The 15,847-nt window shown below is 40.9% G+C and overlaps 1 protein-coding gene across 4 annotated transcripts in view; it reads right to left on the reverse strand.

The window, feature by feature from the left end:
• TEAD1 (TEA domain transcription factor 1) overlaps positions 1–15,847 on the reverse strand; it is a 249,330-nt gene that overhangs the window by 23,261 nt on the left and 210,222 nt on the right. For all 4 annotated transcript variants that reach the window (XM_081063598.1, XM_081063596.1, XM_081063597.1 and 1 more), the window contains one exon: positions 10,341–10,514. In XM_081063598.1, the coding sequence (XP_080919724.1) occupies positions 10,341–10,514 (174 nt within the window). The remainder of the gene's footprint in view (positions 1–10,340; positions 10,515–15,847) is intronic.

A 15,847-nucleotide genomic window follows, 5' to 3' on the forward strand; every position in this document is an offset into this window, starting at 1 on the left:
CTCAAGCTATTTTAAGTGGGAAAAAAATGAGGTTGCTGAATAATATACATAAAGCATAGCTTTTCTTTCTCTCTCTCTCTCTCTTTCTTTTTTTTTTTTTTTTTAGTAAAAACCAATGCTGTATGTCCAATGTTTGTAGAAGCATATAGAAAGCCCAGGAAACGTGGCTGAGGGGGAATCTCACTTTTTCTTCTATGGTCTTTTGAACTGCTGGCACTACTTACAATAAACTTGTATTGCTTTTGTAATGTAAAAAGTAAATTAAAATGGGGGTGGGTAGGTAGGATGCACCTTGAATCTTCACCTGCACAGGGAGAACAGATTTCACACTTCATCAAAGTGTGAATTTTAGACAACTGACCAATATCAGGGGTTTATGACTATGTCCAGATAATTCACATATTCCCTGCAAAATCGGGTTTGGAAATAAGCAATCAACTCTTTTGTGCCACCTCAACTCTTTCCTTCTCAGGCTTTTCTTGAGGTATGGTTAGAGAGAGAAGCCAATCATCCCTCCATCAACAAGGCAAATGCTGAGAAGTGCAGGTGTACCGTGTATCTGCTTTCCCGGACCTCTGATTAGCAGCAGCTCTTGGAGGGACAGTGGCTTAGCATCTCAGCCTGCAACCATGGCAGGGAGCAGAATTAAATAGCCCCATCCAGGAAAGGATGGACCTCTGACTTCAATTTTCTCAGCAACCACTGAGTCAAATGACCCAGGACAGAAAGCATTTAGAGGAACAGCTGTCAGCTGGATTCTCCTATGAGGTCCAGATAACTCCCAATTTAGATTCTGCCTGGATGTCCTGAAGAGTTCAAGGTTAAAAAAATATTTATCCACGGTGGACTGAGGTTAAGGGATTAGGGAAAAAGCAGAGTGAGAATCTGATCCCATTTTCTAGGCTGTCTTGTTCTGCCTTATGTTTTCAGGGGATTCAGAAAGCATCCTTTTAAATAAAGTGACTGTCACAGGGATCAATGTTTCCACCCTCAATCTCACTATTCTCCAGGTTCTGTAAGGTCCAGTGGCTACGGGGACTTCTGTCACCTCCCAATAGGACTGTGCACAAACATTCACTTCCCTTGAAAACTCTTTCCCACTCCCCTTCCATTGACCGTACTCCTTCAAGATTTAGCTCAAATGTCATCTGAGGCCTTCTTTAATGTTCTCAGGCAAAAAGAGTTCTTCCTTCTACCTCTGTTACATCTCTGTCCCGTGGTGCTGTATTTATCTGCCTATGTTTCTGCCTGTTATTCATGTCTATACCCCCAGTTCTCTAGGAGCAAAGTCAAGTTCAGTGAATGTTTGCTGAATGACTGACTCACTAGTGATGTATTTATTGCTAACACAAATGATTAAACTATTTCTATAAGAGCTTAACAACTCCAGACATAGACTGGAACAGCTTTTGTGTGAGTCTCTTGCCTGCTCTTCAGTAAATTCCGTGAAAAAGATTACCCAACAAACTATCAGATTCCTACTATATCTGCCTATGATATCAGAGCCTGGCTAAGTGGCACTTATAGCACTGAAAGACAGCAATTTCTCTAGGTGTACTGAATGAAATAACATAACCTTTCAGATCACAAATTAAAAAAAAAAAAACTGTTGAAAATCTGCTACATACATTGCCCTGCTGAACACACAATAGCTACAGATAGGATCCCTGCTCCCTGGGGCTGGCCTACAAAGTTTAGGACAAGGGGCTGGAAAACAGAAAGAAAGCAATAACAGACAGCAGTAAATGCAGAAAGTGCTAACAAGCTCCGGATATTTTCCTTACAAATCAAACCAAAATGGGCGGATGTACAAGTTTGTTGACTCCCCTATTCCTTTATATAAAATATCAGAACTGGCCTATCAACAGATGATTTTTCAAACAGACCTTCGGTGAAGATCATCATATAACCCCAGTCTACCCCAAGGGAATTTATTAGGTATTAGCCCATAAGTACTTCTGAATATGGTGGTATTTCTTGCTGATAATCTTCCTTCCACTTACATCATCCCATCACTTAACACTGTTCACATAATTTCAGAACTTAATGTCATTTTGAGGTGAGGTAGAAGTAGAGAAATGGAAAACTGAAAGGCCCTTTCCTTATTGATAGTTTAAAACGTGGGGAGAAGATCATTCCATTTTGCTAACTTCCTTTTTCATAAATTAGCAACAGGGACATTTGGTTCCCAGTGATAGACTCAAGTCTACAAATTCAACCTAAATCATGGAGAATCCAATTAGAACCAATCTGAGTCTCCGGAGGGGGTCCATTCAGCCAGTTTACATGTGTATCTGGTTTCTCCTCCTTTAAAAACAGCCCCCTGTTGGTTTTTTCCATTTGTTTGTTTTTTTAATTTATAGTGCCTGTCATTTTGTCCAACAAATGTGAATTCATTCCCACCAAGATAAAAGCATCTTGTAAAGGCTCCCTCTTGTTTTCCTTTCTCTGTTTTATGAAATCTTCTCATATCTGCTTTGGTTAATAACACTAGCCTTTCTTTTTCTTCCCCTAGAAAAATAGGTTAAGAAAGTAAGTTGAATAACTATAAATATATTATTAATTGTTTACACTGAATGATCATAATTCTAAGAATTTAAAAAAGTAAAACATGGGCAGCCGGTTGGCTCAGTTAAGAGTGAAATGCTCCTAACACCCAGGCTGCCGGTTCGATTCCCACATAGGCCAGTCAGATGCACCCTCCACAACAAGAGTGAAAAACAAGGGCTTGACTTAGAGTTGAGCTGCTGGTGGGCGGCCGGTTGGCTCAGTTGGTTAGAACGCAGGGCTCATTACACAGAGACGTCGGTTTGATTCCCACATGGGCCAGTGAGCTGTGCCCTCCGCAACTAGATTGAAAACAACGACTTGACTTGAAGCTGAGCTGCACCCTCCACAACTAAACTGAAAAAAACACACACACAAAAAAACGACTTGACTTGGAGCTGATGGGTCCTGGAAAAACACTGTTCCCCAATATTTCCCAATAAAAATTTAAAAAGAAAATCAAATAAAAAAGTAAAACATAAATAACCATAGGGTAGCACCATATATCCTGATTTCCAAGACACTACTACTTTAATATTCATTTCAAAGAAAAGTGAAACATTATATTAGGTTGGTGCAAAAGTAATTGCAGTTTAAAAGGTTAAAAATATTTGCAAAAACTGCAATTACTTTTGCACCAACCTAATATTAAACGTATATAAAAAATTTGTTTAACAGGATACCTACCCATACAATTTCATGTTCATATTACTTTCTTCTTTTTCATTCCAATCAAATTTGAGACTAAGCCTTCATCATACTAATGATTCTTCTGAATAGTTTTTGGCTATAAGGTTTATAAGTAACATGTTAGTAACATGTGATCTCTTTGAACCACTGTCCCAAAGCTTCACACTCTTGAGCACTGTTAGGACAGAGAATAGAATTTTGAGGCCCTTCCAAAAATAACAGTTTCACTGAATTTCTTATTTGGTTAAATCCATAATTTTGTTTATTTCCTTGAGTAAACTACATGAGGCTGGAAAGGAACTTCTTTTGAAAGTCAGCTCCAGTAGGTGGGATTTTGTTTTCCAGGATGCATGACTGAATCACACCCACCTCTTTTTGCTTTGGTATTTCTGTGATCAATTCCAGGACAGTTGGCATTTTTATCTTAAATTAGCTGCAGTATCTACCATTTCACTGGCAACCCAGTTGCATGAATCTCAATGCGGAAATGAAGCTCAGCGCTGTCCATTTGTGGGTGGACACCTTCCTTTCTTAGGGCTGACACCGCACCTGATCATTGTATTATAAGGAAAAAAGGAAGTATGGTTTTCTGCCACTACCAAATGTTGGCCTCACTTATCTCGAATCTGCTTCCACACTTGTCCTCAATCATGACAATTGTGATGCTGCATCAAACTGTAATTTTTTGGAGACATTTCAATTAGGGATTCAAATTTAAGCTAAAATGTGTACTAGTCGTATATAGTACTGCTAGCACAAAGAACTAAGGTGTCAAGGAGATGGTGAGATGCCCTCTACACCGGCCAGAGTCACAAAGGGCCAGCGATGGAAACCACATCCTGGCTTACTCCTCTGTGGAGGGGAGGGCTGGGCACTTAGGACATCGACTGTAAGAAGCGTCCCACTTCTAGAACTGTTGAAATGGGAATAAGTGTGTCTTAGAATGGAGGAATACAGTATATGTAACCTTATTAATAGCTATTTCCATAGAGAATGAAGAAAGAATAAAGACGTTGAGTAGAAAGAAAAAAGAACTGCAGATGTAGAGAAACTCAAAAAACAAATTGACAATAGAAAGTTGCTTTGTTTTTAAATTACGCCACGCGAGGCTGATGAAGATACTTGGGGTACTTACTCACTACTTGACTTTAGAAAGCAACTTGGTGATTTACACACATACACATACAGACACATATATATTAAAAGCCATATTATCAATATCTAATTAAATAAGAATGGTTCAATTATGATATACCCAGTAAATAAGATATCACAGAGTCATTAAAATGGTAACTAGGGATATGATAACATACGGTTACATGGAAGGGTGTTTGATAAAGAAGCAGGGTACCAAATGTAATGCATTCTTTGATTCAAACTACATAAACAGCTATTACATTAGGTTATATTTGTGGTGCATTTAGGAATGAATTAAAAATTATCTTTTACCAAGACTGTCTAGAATATTATGATATTGCCTTTGTATTTATAATGTAAGAACTATGCTGCTTTCCCCTGCAAAGGCCGCTAACAGGGCGATATTCCTCTCTCCAGAAGCCATAGGCTACAACCTGAACTTCCTGGTAACAGAAGTCTATTCACCTTAGCCCCCTGTAAACGTACACCAGAGCATTCTCTAATGACAGGACTTCACAGAGAAACCATGCTGCTTCACTTATCGTCACTGGCTTCCATGCAAGTGAAGTTCTGTGAGGAGTTTCTAGCAACAGAGCTGTTCTCCTTGAAGAGGCCAAGCACAGGTTCAGTGGAAAGTACATGGATGCTGGAGTCCAGCAGATCAGGCATTTATTAGCCGTGATTTTGCAGAAGTCACATTGCCTGTCCATGTCTCAGTGTTTTTACATGTAAAATGAAAATCACATACCTCACAGGGTAAGCATGTGCTTAAGCCCGCCACATTGCTTGACTAAACAGGAACTTATCAATGGTCATGTTCACACCTGCTGAAAAAGAAAGGCGCCCCTGCCTTCCTATTTCTGCAAATCACTTCTCTTCTCTTTGTAATTAAATATAGTGCAGAATTAAAATGCACAGGAGTGGATAACAAATAGGCAAGAAGGAAGAGAAAGGAAATAAATAGGGAACTATTATGAGAAGGAAAAGTTAATGAAAACAGAAAAGGCAAAATGCAGAGTGAGTCACTGTAATACTTAGTAAAAAGAATTCTATTACTCTTTTGACTCAATAATTGTTAAAACCACTGACTGCTCCCTACTGCAGATACAACTGAAGCCTGATTCCTTGTGCTTCCTAATTTTTCTGCCCACCTACGTTTCCTATCCAAGTGAAGACCCACCTGCAAAACACCTGAATGCACATGAACTCAACTGAATGCACCTTGCATGTACCTTGTCGTGATGCTTTCACTCACGAGCCCCCTTTCCTACGTGTTCGCTGTCATCTCTCCCTAGCTTAATACTCACAGGCATAATGGTTGGAAGAGGAGGTAACCCCTAACATCTCACTGGTAGGAATGTGAAGTGGTACAATCACCTTGGAAAATAGTGTGGCAGTTTCTTAAAAAGTTAAACATAGAGTTACCGTATGCCCCAGCAATTTCGCTCCTAGATAACTATCCAAGAAAAATGAAACCATATGGCCAACCAAAAACTTTAGAGGAGCATTCTTCATAGAAGCCTAAAGTAGAAACAATCCACAAGTCTATCAAGTAGTGACTGGAGAAGGAAAACGTGGTATATCCATCCAATGGGACAGTATTCCGCAAGAGAAATGAGCTCACCACTGACTCATGCTACCATACAAACGTACCTCAAAAACATTATAAGTGAAAGAAGCCAGGTGAAAATAACCACACGCTAAATCATTCCATTTACATGAAATGTCCAAAAAAGGCAAATCTATACAGGCAGAAAATAGGTAAGTAGTTGCCTGGGCTGGGAGTGGGAATAGGCATTGACTGCAAATAGGCACAGGGGATCTTTTTGGAACTATAGAAACATTCTAAAATTTGGTTGTAGTGACAGTTATACAAGTCTATACATTTTTCTAAAAACCATTGAATTTTATGAGTAAATTTTATGGTGTGTATATTTTATGGTCCATAAATTACACCTCAATAAGTCTCTTTAAGAAAAAAAACAGATCTCACCAGCTACACGGCCATTCACAGGGGCCTTCAGATGTCTCACACCATTAAGGCATGAGAGATTATAAAGCTCCCAGGGTAGAGGGGCAGCCATGAGGGCAACCTTGGTTCTGCAATTCATTTATGTTTTGTGGTGCCAGGCAGGGTCTTCTACCCTGAAACAAGTGAAGTGACTGCTACTTGGCTCTCCACCATCCCATTTACCTCAAAGTGTCAACTGGCAAAGAACTGAGGTGCCCACAGCTTGGCTTACGTGCAGGTACTTTAGGTAGCACTCAGTATTCCTTCAACAGCACACTCCTGACCTAGTCTAGGCCAACTGAGCCCAGGTTAAACATGGTGGACATTTTGAAAATAGAATTTCAGGAACAATCATATGACCCAATTAATAGCCTGATTTTGACAACCTAGAGGTCTCAGGCACTTTGAGAAAGCGGAAAAGGGGAGAAGAAAGGAGAGATTGGATAGTGGGTCTCTGTTGAAATATACGGAATTCACACAAAAATAAAAAATCTGCTAAGCAAATTGCTAACACAAAAGATATTGCAAAAAGAGTATTAAACTTATTTAAGAAACACCCATTGGAAACATCTACTGATAACCAAGGATAGACATTCTAAGAGTAATTCACTTTTACAGTGGAGGAAGCCAATTATATTTCAAATTACAGCAAATTGTAAACCTAATCATTCAAATTGTCTTTCTTCATTTAACATAGTTAAAACTAAATTTCTTTACAAAGGTTAAGTACTGCTAACAACTATACTAAGGAGCGATGTCTTCTATCATTAACAGGAGTGCTCAATTTTAATTCTGCAACTCTTAATTCAATAAACTAATATCTAATTCGGAGTAATTGTTTCTAAATTTACACATCTCATACTAGGCACCACGCTAAACATCTGCAATCTAGACCTCATTATTTGGAGATTCATGACTAAAGGGCCTCATCACTGAAAGCATTTGTTAAAATCATCCCAAGCAAAATGGGAAATTTTGGAAGCAAAGCAAAAACAACTTTCTAAGCACTTTTCATTCCACTTTATATTCAAATAACATGCTAATTATAAAAAAATCTTATTATCATTAAAAACCAATACTGTTTAATTTGGTAGTACTGAAAATGGTTTCTTTTCATCATATCCTATACTTTCTGATTAATTTTAATTAATTTGGGTAGAACAGCCTCTTTTTATATCCTTCACAATAATGGTTCTTAAACTTTTTGATCTCAGGATCTGTTTCCAATCTTACAATTTAATGAGGACCTCAAAAAGCTTTTGTTTCTATAGGTTATATCTACCTATATTTGCTGTATTGGAAATTCAAACTGAAAAAATTTTAAATATTTATTACCTAATTTTGAAAAAATAATAAGCTCATTACATGTTACTATGTATCTTTTTTAAAAAAATTAGACATCCTTACATTTTCAAAAGCAAAAATAAATTAGTGAGAAGGGTAGCGTTGTTTATATTTTGCACATCTATTTAATGTGTGGATTAATGGAAATACCTATATTCTCATACCTGCTCTACATTCAGTTTGTCATGACATGCTTCTTTGGTTGAAGTACATGAAGAAAATCTAGCCTCCCATAAATATGTAACTGGAACAGTAGAGTATTTTAATAGGCTCTTCAGATAATGGTGGTTATTTTTCTTTGATACTATGCCAAAACTTGACAAGTGAAAGTTGCTCAAAGGTTAGCTGCAGTCTGGATTCTAAAACCGTATCAATGAACTTTCATATTCTGATAACATCAAAATCCATTGGCGTATTTTGCACAATCTCAAAAAAAAAAAAAATCATACGTTAATGTGACTGTGGATCTCATCAGAAAAGTCTTTTATATATTGGGAAGCTGTCAAGTTCACCGACATGTTTGAATACAAGTTTTCCAAAATTCTTATTTTTACTTAAAAGCTCAAATTTTATCTTTGGCAACAAATATTGCCAGTTGTTTTCCTTGATATGGCAGGGAGAGTCACTGCATTCATTTTCACTGTGTACTCTAGGTTCAAGATATAGTAAAATTCATAAAGGACATTCTTGGTGTGACTGGTTCTTTTTTTTTTTTAAACCTGTGTGTGCATACCAGCCTGATTGAGCTAAGGCTTCAGTAATTTTACCCTATTGCTTCTAAACCACCACTGTGCATATCAGCAGAGGGCAAAAGGCAAATCATGTCTTAGCGTCATAATAAAACCAGTTTTGACCTTTTCAACCCACTGAAAGGATACTGAGGAACTCTCTGGGGGTAAGCGGGCCACACTTTGAAAACTGCTGTTATCACATAACTGACTCCCAACCACCATCCAAATCACTAGGTGGCCGCCACCAATTTAGAAAGCGGAAATGACATTGCCTTTTCTGTTTATCCACATGTATTACCCATTCCAAGTACATTAACATAAGTAGAAGTGTATTCCCACATTCAAATTCAATAAGCATGAAAAAAGGAAATTTAGTAACTATACAAGGATGATAGAAACTAAGGAAACTAAACTTAATAAGTAAACTTCCCTCCAAGGAATTTAAAACATGAATTTTTCTTTAATTCATCCATTGGTTTCCCCATTTGTTGGGCTTCTTTTGTGTAAGGCACTTGCTTAGTATTGGACATACGGAGAGTCCTCCATTGACGGACCCTGTGGCCAGGGGCCAAAGGATGTGAAGAGCCAGGAAACAGAGCAGAGGCACTAAAATCAAACATGATCCAATTTCAAGTCCCAGATCCCCACCTTAATAGTACGGTAGCTTGTCCTTTGTAAATCTCTGCGTCTCTGTTTTCTTAGTTGGATACGAGGCAAATTCCACTTACCACTGTGAGGACTGGATGAAACGCATGTAAAGCACGAGTGCAGCTCCCAGCCCCACAGCAGGTATTCAATAAATAGTCGTCACTATTATGAATAAGGTCCCCAGAGCCAGCCGGAGTCCAGGGAGGAGTGGGACACACATCTCAATGATTAAGACTCAGCATGGGAACTGATTAACTACAAAACGTGATGGGAGTAAAAGGAAAATCAATGGTCTGCTTAAGTGAGGAAGGTGCTATAATAAAGGAGCCACCATCTCAAGGGAAGGAGAAGTTGGCCTGATGGGAGAGGAAGAGAAGGGGGAAGAGCACATCCAGACACACACAAAAGCTGGACAGCAAAGAAAACACCCTGGAGTCAGCTCACTTAGGGCCTTTAATGTCATGCTAAGGAGCTCAGTGTTTGAAGAAATTTCCTTTTTATTCTTCTAAAGACTGGAGAATTATAGACACTCAGTGCTAGTGGGTCACCGGGTCTCCTGTTGCATGCCTGCCCTCCCAGTACACACATTAATACTGACGGCTGCCCTAATGTCTCGGACCCATCAGCAGTCCCCTGGCCCGAGACTGACTAGTGGAGAAGGAAGAGCAAAGCTCCTTTCAAAGACTGTGAGACTTTAGCAAGCCCCAGCAGCTGGGGAATCTGCACTTATTCTTCTAAAGCACACATGAGGCACATACTGAGCAAAGCCATTGTGCATTCTCTCACATAAAATCTTGAAGCTTTATCTTTATCCCAGCCCCATCTTTGCCTCAGGCCCTATGCTCCAGCGGAATTTATAGGTCACTTTACTGAATAGATTGAGAAGAAATAGAAACAGGGTTTAGTGCCCCATGTTTTCCATCATGATTTCAGCCATCTGTGAAGCCTCTCGTCATTGCATGAGTGAGCCCGGAAGCCCCAAGTGGCCGCCTATCTCTTGACCTTTGAGATGGGTAGCAAAGGCCGCCTAGGTGCATCATGGGATGTAGCAGAAGGCCAGCATGGGGACAGCCCTTCAGGTGTGAGTCTGTGACCCCTCCACGGTTCTGCAGATACACATGAAGGTGCAGTCGGTGTGAAGCCACGGCCAGTTGTGCTGCTCCATCCACACGCACGTAACGGATGCGATCATTCAGACAAAACCACTGAAATCACAGCAATGTCTTACTCACCCAGAATTTTACGAGGAAGAAGGCATTTTGAGGGCCCTTTCCAAACAGTTCCTTTAAGCCACCTTTCTTTTCAGGAAATTTGTCATAAATCTGACGAATGTCCACTGATTCGAGCAATGGGTCACTGTAAGAATGGTTGGCATGCCCAATGTGCACGAAGAGGTGTTTGTTGTACTGTAAGAAACCAACAGAAACATTCCCATTACAAACCCTTTGATCAACCTGGGACACATCCATCTCGGAATGGATAAAGAGCAGTAGTCTTGAAATCCTGGAATTACACTTTGAATAGCCAACGGTCTGTGCCTTTGAAAAAATGAAGATGTTAAGAAAAGACATTATAGCTTAGGGTAAAACAATCAGTTTTTAAAAAAATTAAAGTTGATATATAATATTTTATTAGTTTAAGATATACAACATAGTGAAACAGTCATTGTCAACTTTTATTGACAAGGGTATATATTTTCCCAAATGCCTAAAAAAGGCTTTCTGTATACACAGTAGTAAACAATAGCTTACGCTACCCAACTCCCAAACCAAGAAATAATTCTGTTACCCAGTTTCACCTGACTCAACTGAAAATGAGAGCGGTACCCTTTGGAGCCCGTTACTTACAGTGTGAGCCCACTAAGAAGTACGTGGTTAGCTAACATCATCACCCAGAATGCACGTCTCACGCCAGCTCCCCCACCTGCATGGATGCAGCCCTCTGAGCAACAGAACCCACATACTTCTTCCAGCAGGAGTAAGAGAGCTGAACCTCTTTCTCACCAGTGCACTTAGTAACCAATCTAAAACTACTCCATTAGGGCTGGTCAATATGTGGTTTTCAGATCCAAGTTAGAGTTAGGGGCATAGATCCTAGAGAGGATTCATCGTACAGGGCTATGTAGGGCTGGTAACAACACAGACAGACAAACACTGGGTCACTCATTCACACAAAAAGAAAGAAACAAAAACACCAGAACCCGGTTAAGACATTAAACTTACACAGGAAATCCTTTCTTTTCCTTGCTTTGGTATAAGATATGGTAATTGGATCACGAAGGAGTGTGTCCAAACCAATCGTTCTCACCCAGGCTGCAGCAAAATTACCAAGGAGTATTTAAAACTCACCAATGCCTGGGCCCCACTCAGGCTAAATTGGAATCCCTACAGTGAGGGCAAACATTAGTCATGTTTCATGCTCCTCAGGTATATTCCAATATGCAACCAAATTTGGGAACACTAGCCTAGACTCTCTACTCCAGACCTTCCATACTTGCCTCTCTTGCTGAATAGGCCGTAACACCAACCAGATGTGTCCCAGACAAAGACATCTGGGCTGCCGGGGTTCCAGGAAGCTCAGAACCCAATAGGGTTCATAACCCCATGTCCCTATTCGCCTAGCAGCCCCTATTCACTTCTCCAGTTTAAACTGGCAATTCTCCAATGAGAGTCCTTCCGATTACTGATCCCATAGGAAATGAAAAGTCACAAATAGAAGAAGGCTTGGTCACAGCTGCCTACTGGGAGTACTGCATACAGGTTAAGACTGGACTCAGCCTGCTCAAGCACAAAACTTTGTGTCCACTGCAAATTAGCTATGACATTGGGCAAGTGCCTTCCCTGTCTCTAAGATGGGGACGATGGCCTCTCCCTCCCAGGGTTGCTATAGGGGTTAAATGAGACACTGCTTAAGAAGAGCTTACTAGAACTCCTATCCAACAAACAGCAAACACTCACAAAATGGTAGCTATCATTTTTTTTTATAAAGCTCCCTTGTTTGACAGTCACAGTGTATACTAGCATATTAAAAGCACCGTGGTAAAGAAATGTTTTTTAACTTTTATAACCCAAAGTTTCCCAAACTCATTTGATCACAAAACCCTGTAAAAATATCCTGAGGACGTGCTAGTTTAAATCTGTGACCTGCTATGGATCTTTGGCTGCGAAGCCCAAGGGCATGAGGCCTGCCCTTCACGCCCTTCACGCAATACCCGCTGCCCGCAGTGTTACACACATGGGGCGTGGCCAGGGCCCGGCTAAGCCCCTCTCCTGTCCAACATCAGAGCGATGGACATCTTCACCACGGCTTCAGAATCCCTAAAAGGTATCAGGTGAAATGACAAAAAAGGGAACCTATCAAGCTCTGACATGCACGCAGCCCGTTTCAGCTCTCTAGTGGCTTTCAGATAGGACTGACTGAGACTGGAAAGGACTGTGAAAGAACAGAATATGTTGGGGCTGGAAGAGAATGGAAAAGAAAACTAAATAACGAAAAGCCACCGCTGCACTAGGGAGGTGTGGCTATGGGATGGGGTCGGGTGGCGTGCCTTTGATCACTTTGTAATTTTCTCCAGTGCTGTCACATTCTCTTTTAAATTATAAGTAAACAAAAGCCCACAGAAACGTGTGAGGCACTACTGCTAAGGAGCTTGCAGTCTCATCAGTGGCTAAAAGGAGAAAAAAATAACCCAGGCAAAGTTGGGGGCACAGACTCTGGGGAACGGCGACGCGAGACGAGAAGATGCATGAGGGTGTCATGCCTCGTGTCTGGCTGCTCTGTTCACTGTCTAGTCACCCACCATTACAGGAGCTGAGGCAAAAGGCATTGTTCCCTCAGTATCCAGACCACCTGGCCATCTGTATGTCTACCCCCCAACCCTTACTAATAACCTCTGCTTGCAGCAAGCTCCCAGCCCTACCCAGCTCTAGGAGGCACCATTTGTCATTACTTGTGCCAGCTGTGGACAGTGAGTTTATAGGAAAGAATGGAACATAAGCAGAGACTTGGGGACATCTGTGAATAGGACCTGAGTCTCTCAGGTGAGCGCCACGTTCGCAGCTCTTCTGCCTCCCCAGCCACTCACAGGTCAGAGCAGAGCCAGCGTGACGTTAACAAGCAATGAGACTTGTCTTTCTACTCTCGACATCGAAAGGTCCTGGCAGGGTACTGTGGGAACTCAAGGATGACAACCCAGACTGCCCCATGTCAAGAGGTCAGGAAAATGCACGGCGGGCAGAAGTAGCCACACTTCAATGGGAACCATGAAGATATAGCTGCAAAGCAAGGTGTTGAGTGGGAAGCCCTAAAACCGGAGCCAGATGAAAACCTGAAGTCTCCTTTTCCTCATCTGGACAATGGGGATACAATATACTTGTACTACAGAACACAGTTGAGGATGAAAGGAAACAACGCACAGAAGATGCTTGGCATAGGGCCTAGCATATAAGAAGTGTTCCATAAATTGTAGCTGCTAAGGCTACTAATGTGTTGGTGTATTACTGTGTGAGATTCACTAGATCCTGGAGCAGGAGCAGAATAACGTTTCTGCTTCAGCTATCCCTCCTGCCTAGCAAAGAAAAAAATAAACACAAGTAAGCCCAGAGATGGGAGCAGGTGTGAAGGTGAGTGACTGTTCAGATCCATGATTATGGCCCATCCATGACAGTCTCGGGGTGTGGGCCTCTCACCTGCGCCTGATGGACGGAAAAGAACTTCCATCCATTCAGTGTTATGTTCAGCGTGCTTTCTCTACATGTGCCTTAGGTAATCCTTGCCTCCCAACGACACTGTATGTGGGTTCTATTAGAATCATTTATAGATGAGGAAATAGAAGCTTCAAGATGAACGGACTTGCCTGAGGTCACCCATCTCGGAATAGTCCTGGAGTTAAGAATAACACTTGGATCTGTCAGCGCCACCACCTATGCATTTGCTGCAAATATCAACCCCACAGTCTCCCAGCAGAAAATGCCTAGACCCTTCTAATGCGGATCTACTTTTTCTGAAAGTTGATTTCAGAGAAAAGGAAGAAGCCAAATAGAGATTTTAAAACTCTAAGACGTTAAATTAGAATTGGGGACAAACATCAATCATGATTCACAGATACATCAGATAGGATCTTCAAACGTTTCTATTTTGAGGAAATTACCTTTGTCCCAAGTGGCTCAAGTGAACTGAGATGGGGCACACTGTCTTTGCCAAAGGAAATCGGGCCCTGCCTCTCCAAGGCTGGTGACTTTAAACCCAACCCTGACTGCTGGCATCTGAGTGGCTTTATTCCTGCCAAGAGGTGACTTTGTTTCTAAGAATACAAAAGACTAAAGAAGGTATCCTGGAGACCACAGTAGTAAGACAAACAGATGTCCCTCTCCCCTTAATTCAACCTGGATAGGTCAGGAGTCCCTTTGCCCCCAAACCCAAAAAGCTGAAAAGAAGTAATCTACCTGACAGGTTTGGGTTCAAGTATTAATGAAACTAAAAATCAAAAAACCATTTGGTGAGGCTCTAACTACAACTTCCCATCCTATCAGTTCTCCTACTAAGGAGAGAAGGCTAGGGTGGATTCTTTACTTACCTCCCTCCTTCCCAAATAAATCCCATTTTCTTTCCAGCAGTGGTGGTTTTCCCAAAACGGAAGGCAAAACACAAAACCAAGAAAAAAAAGGGTAATTCTATTCTATAAGGCAGAAAACAAATATTTGCAAAAAACAAAAACAAAAACAAAAACAAATCCCCAAATATTTGGGGTAATATATCAGTAGAAATAGGGTAAATGTCAATGAGTCATGTATACATACTAAAAGCCCAAGGCAATTTCCTCAATATCCAAAATAGGGGTTAATATTGGCTTCCATTCGATTACAAAGGCACTCAGTAGATATGTTGATTATCAGTAAATCAATGACAACAACACAAAAGGTACTCACTGTGCTTATTTCTCTGATAGATTTCAGAACAAACCAGCACACCTGGCACTGTGCTACTACGCACAGGGAATCCATGAGCTAATAGTAAAAGCCCCTCTCTTCAGAGGCCCTACAGAGGGACTGCATGGAGCCAGCTCACTGCCTCTAGAGTCAGAATCATTTGTTTGCCCATATATAAACATACATGTTCTCAAAGATTCCTATAGAGAAGACTGGGACTAAAGACAGTCAAAATCTTCACTTCTGCATATCACATGACTTAAATCAGCATTTACCTGCTTTTCCATATGGATGACTTTGTTCTCCAGCATAACACATGCAGTGTTACTCATTAGCAAGGAGAACATCTGTGGAACTCACCTTGGAAATGTGAATAAAGTTTCACAAGTTGAAGGTAACAACCATGACGAAAACCAGGTTATCCATCACATGTGAGATGTGTAAGGTTTCAGAAAACTGACCTTCCTTGCAACTATTCTCAGGTACCCACAAGAGGATATGTTCATGAAATGAGGAAGTAAATAAAAAAAGAAAAAGCTGTGGCCCTAACCGAGGAGACAGAGGAACACGTTGGCCAACAGCTGGGCTGCTGACCTGGACAGCAGCCAGTGGAGTGGGCAAGGAGCTGCGGAGCTCCTGGGGGGATGTCACCAACAGACCTGAGAGATTCCCTGACTTACGCGACCAATGGAGGAGAGTTTGAGAATTCTGTTAGAAATATTGAGGATGAATTTGTGTAATGTGAAAACTGAACAAATAAAATAAGAGGCAATCACAACCCTACAAAAACACAAATGGTACAATCAAGAAAT

This window comes from Rhinolophus hipposideros (genome assembly GCF_964194185.1).
Source record: "Rhinolophus hipposideros genome assembly, chromosome: 10".
Classification (NCBI taxonomy): domain Eukaryota; kingdom Metazoa; phylum Chordata; class Mammalia; order Chiroptera; family Rhinolophidae; genus Rhinolophus; species Rhinolophus hipposideros.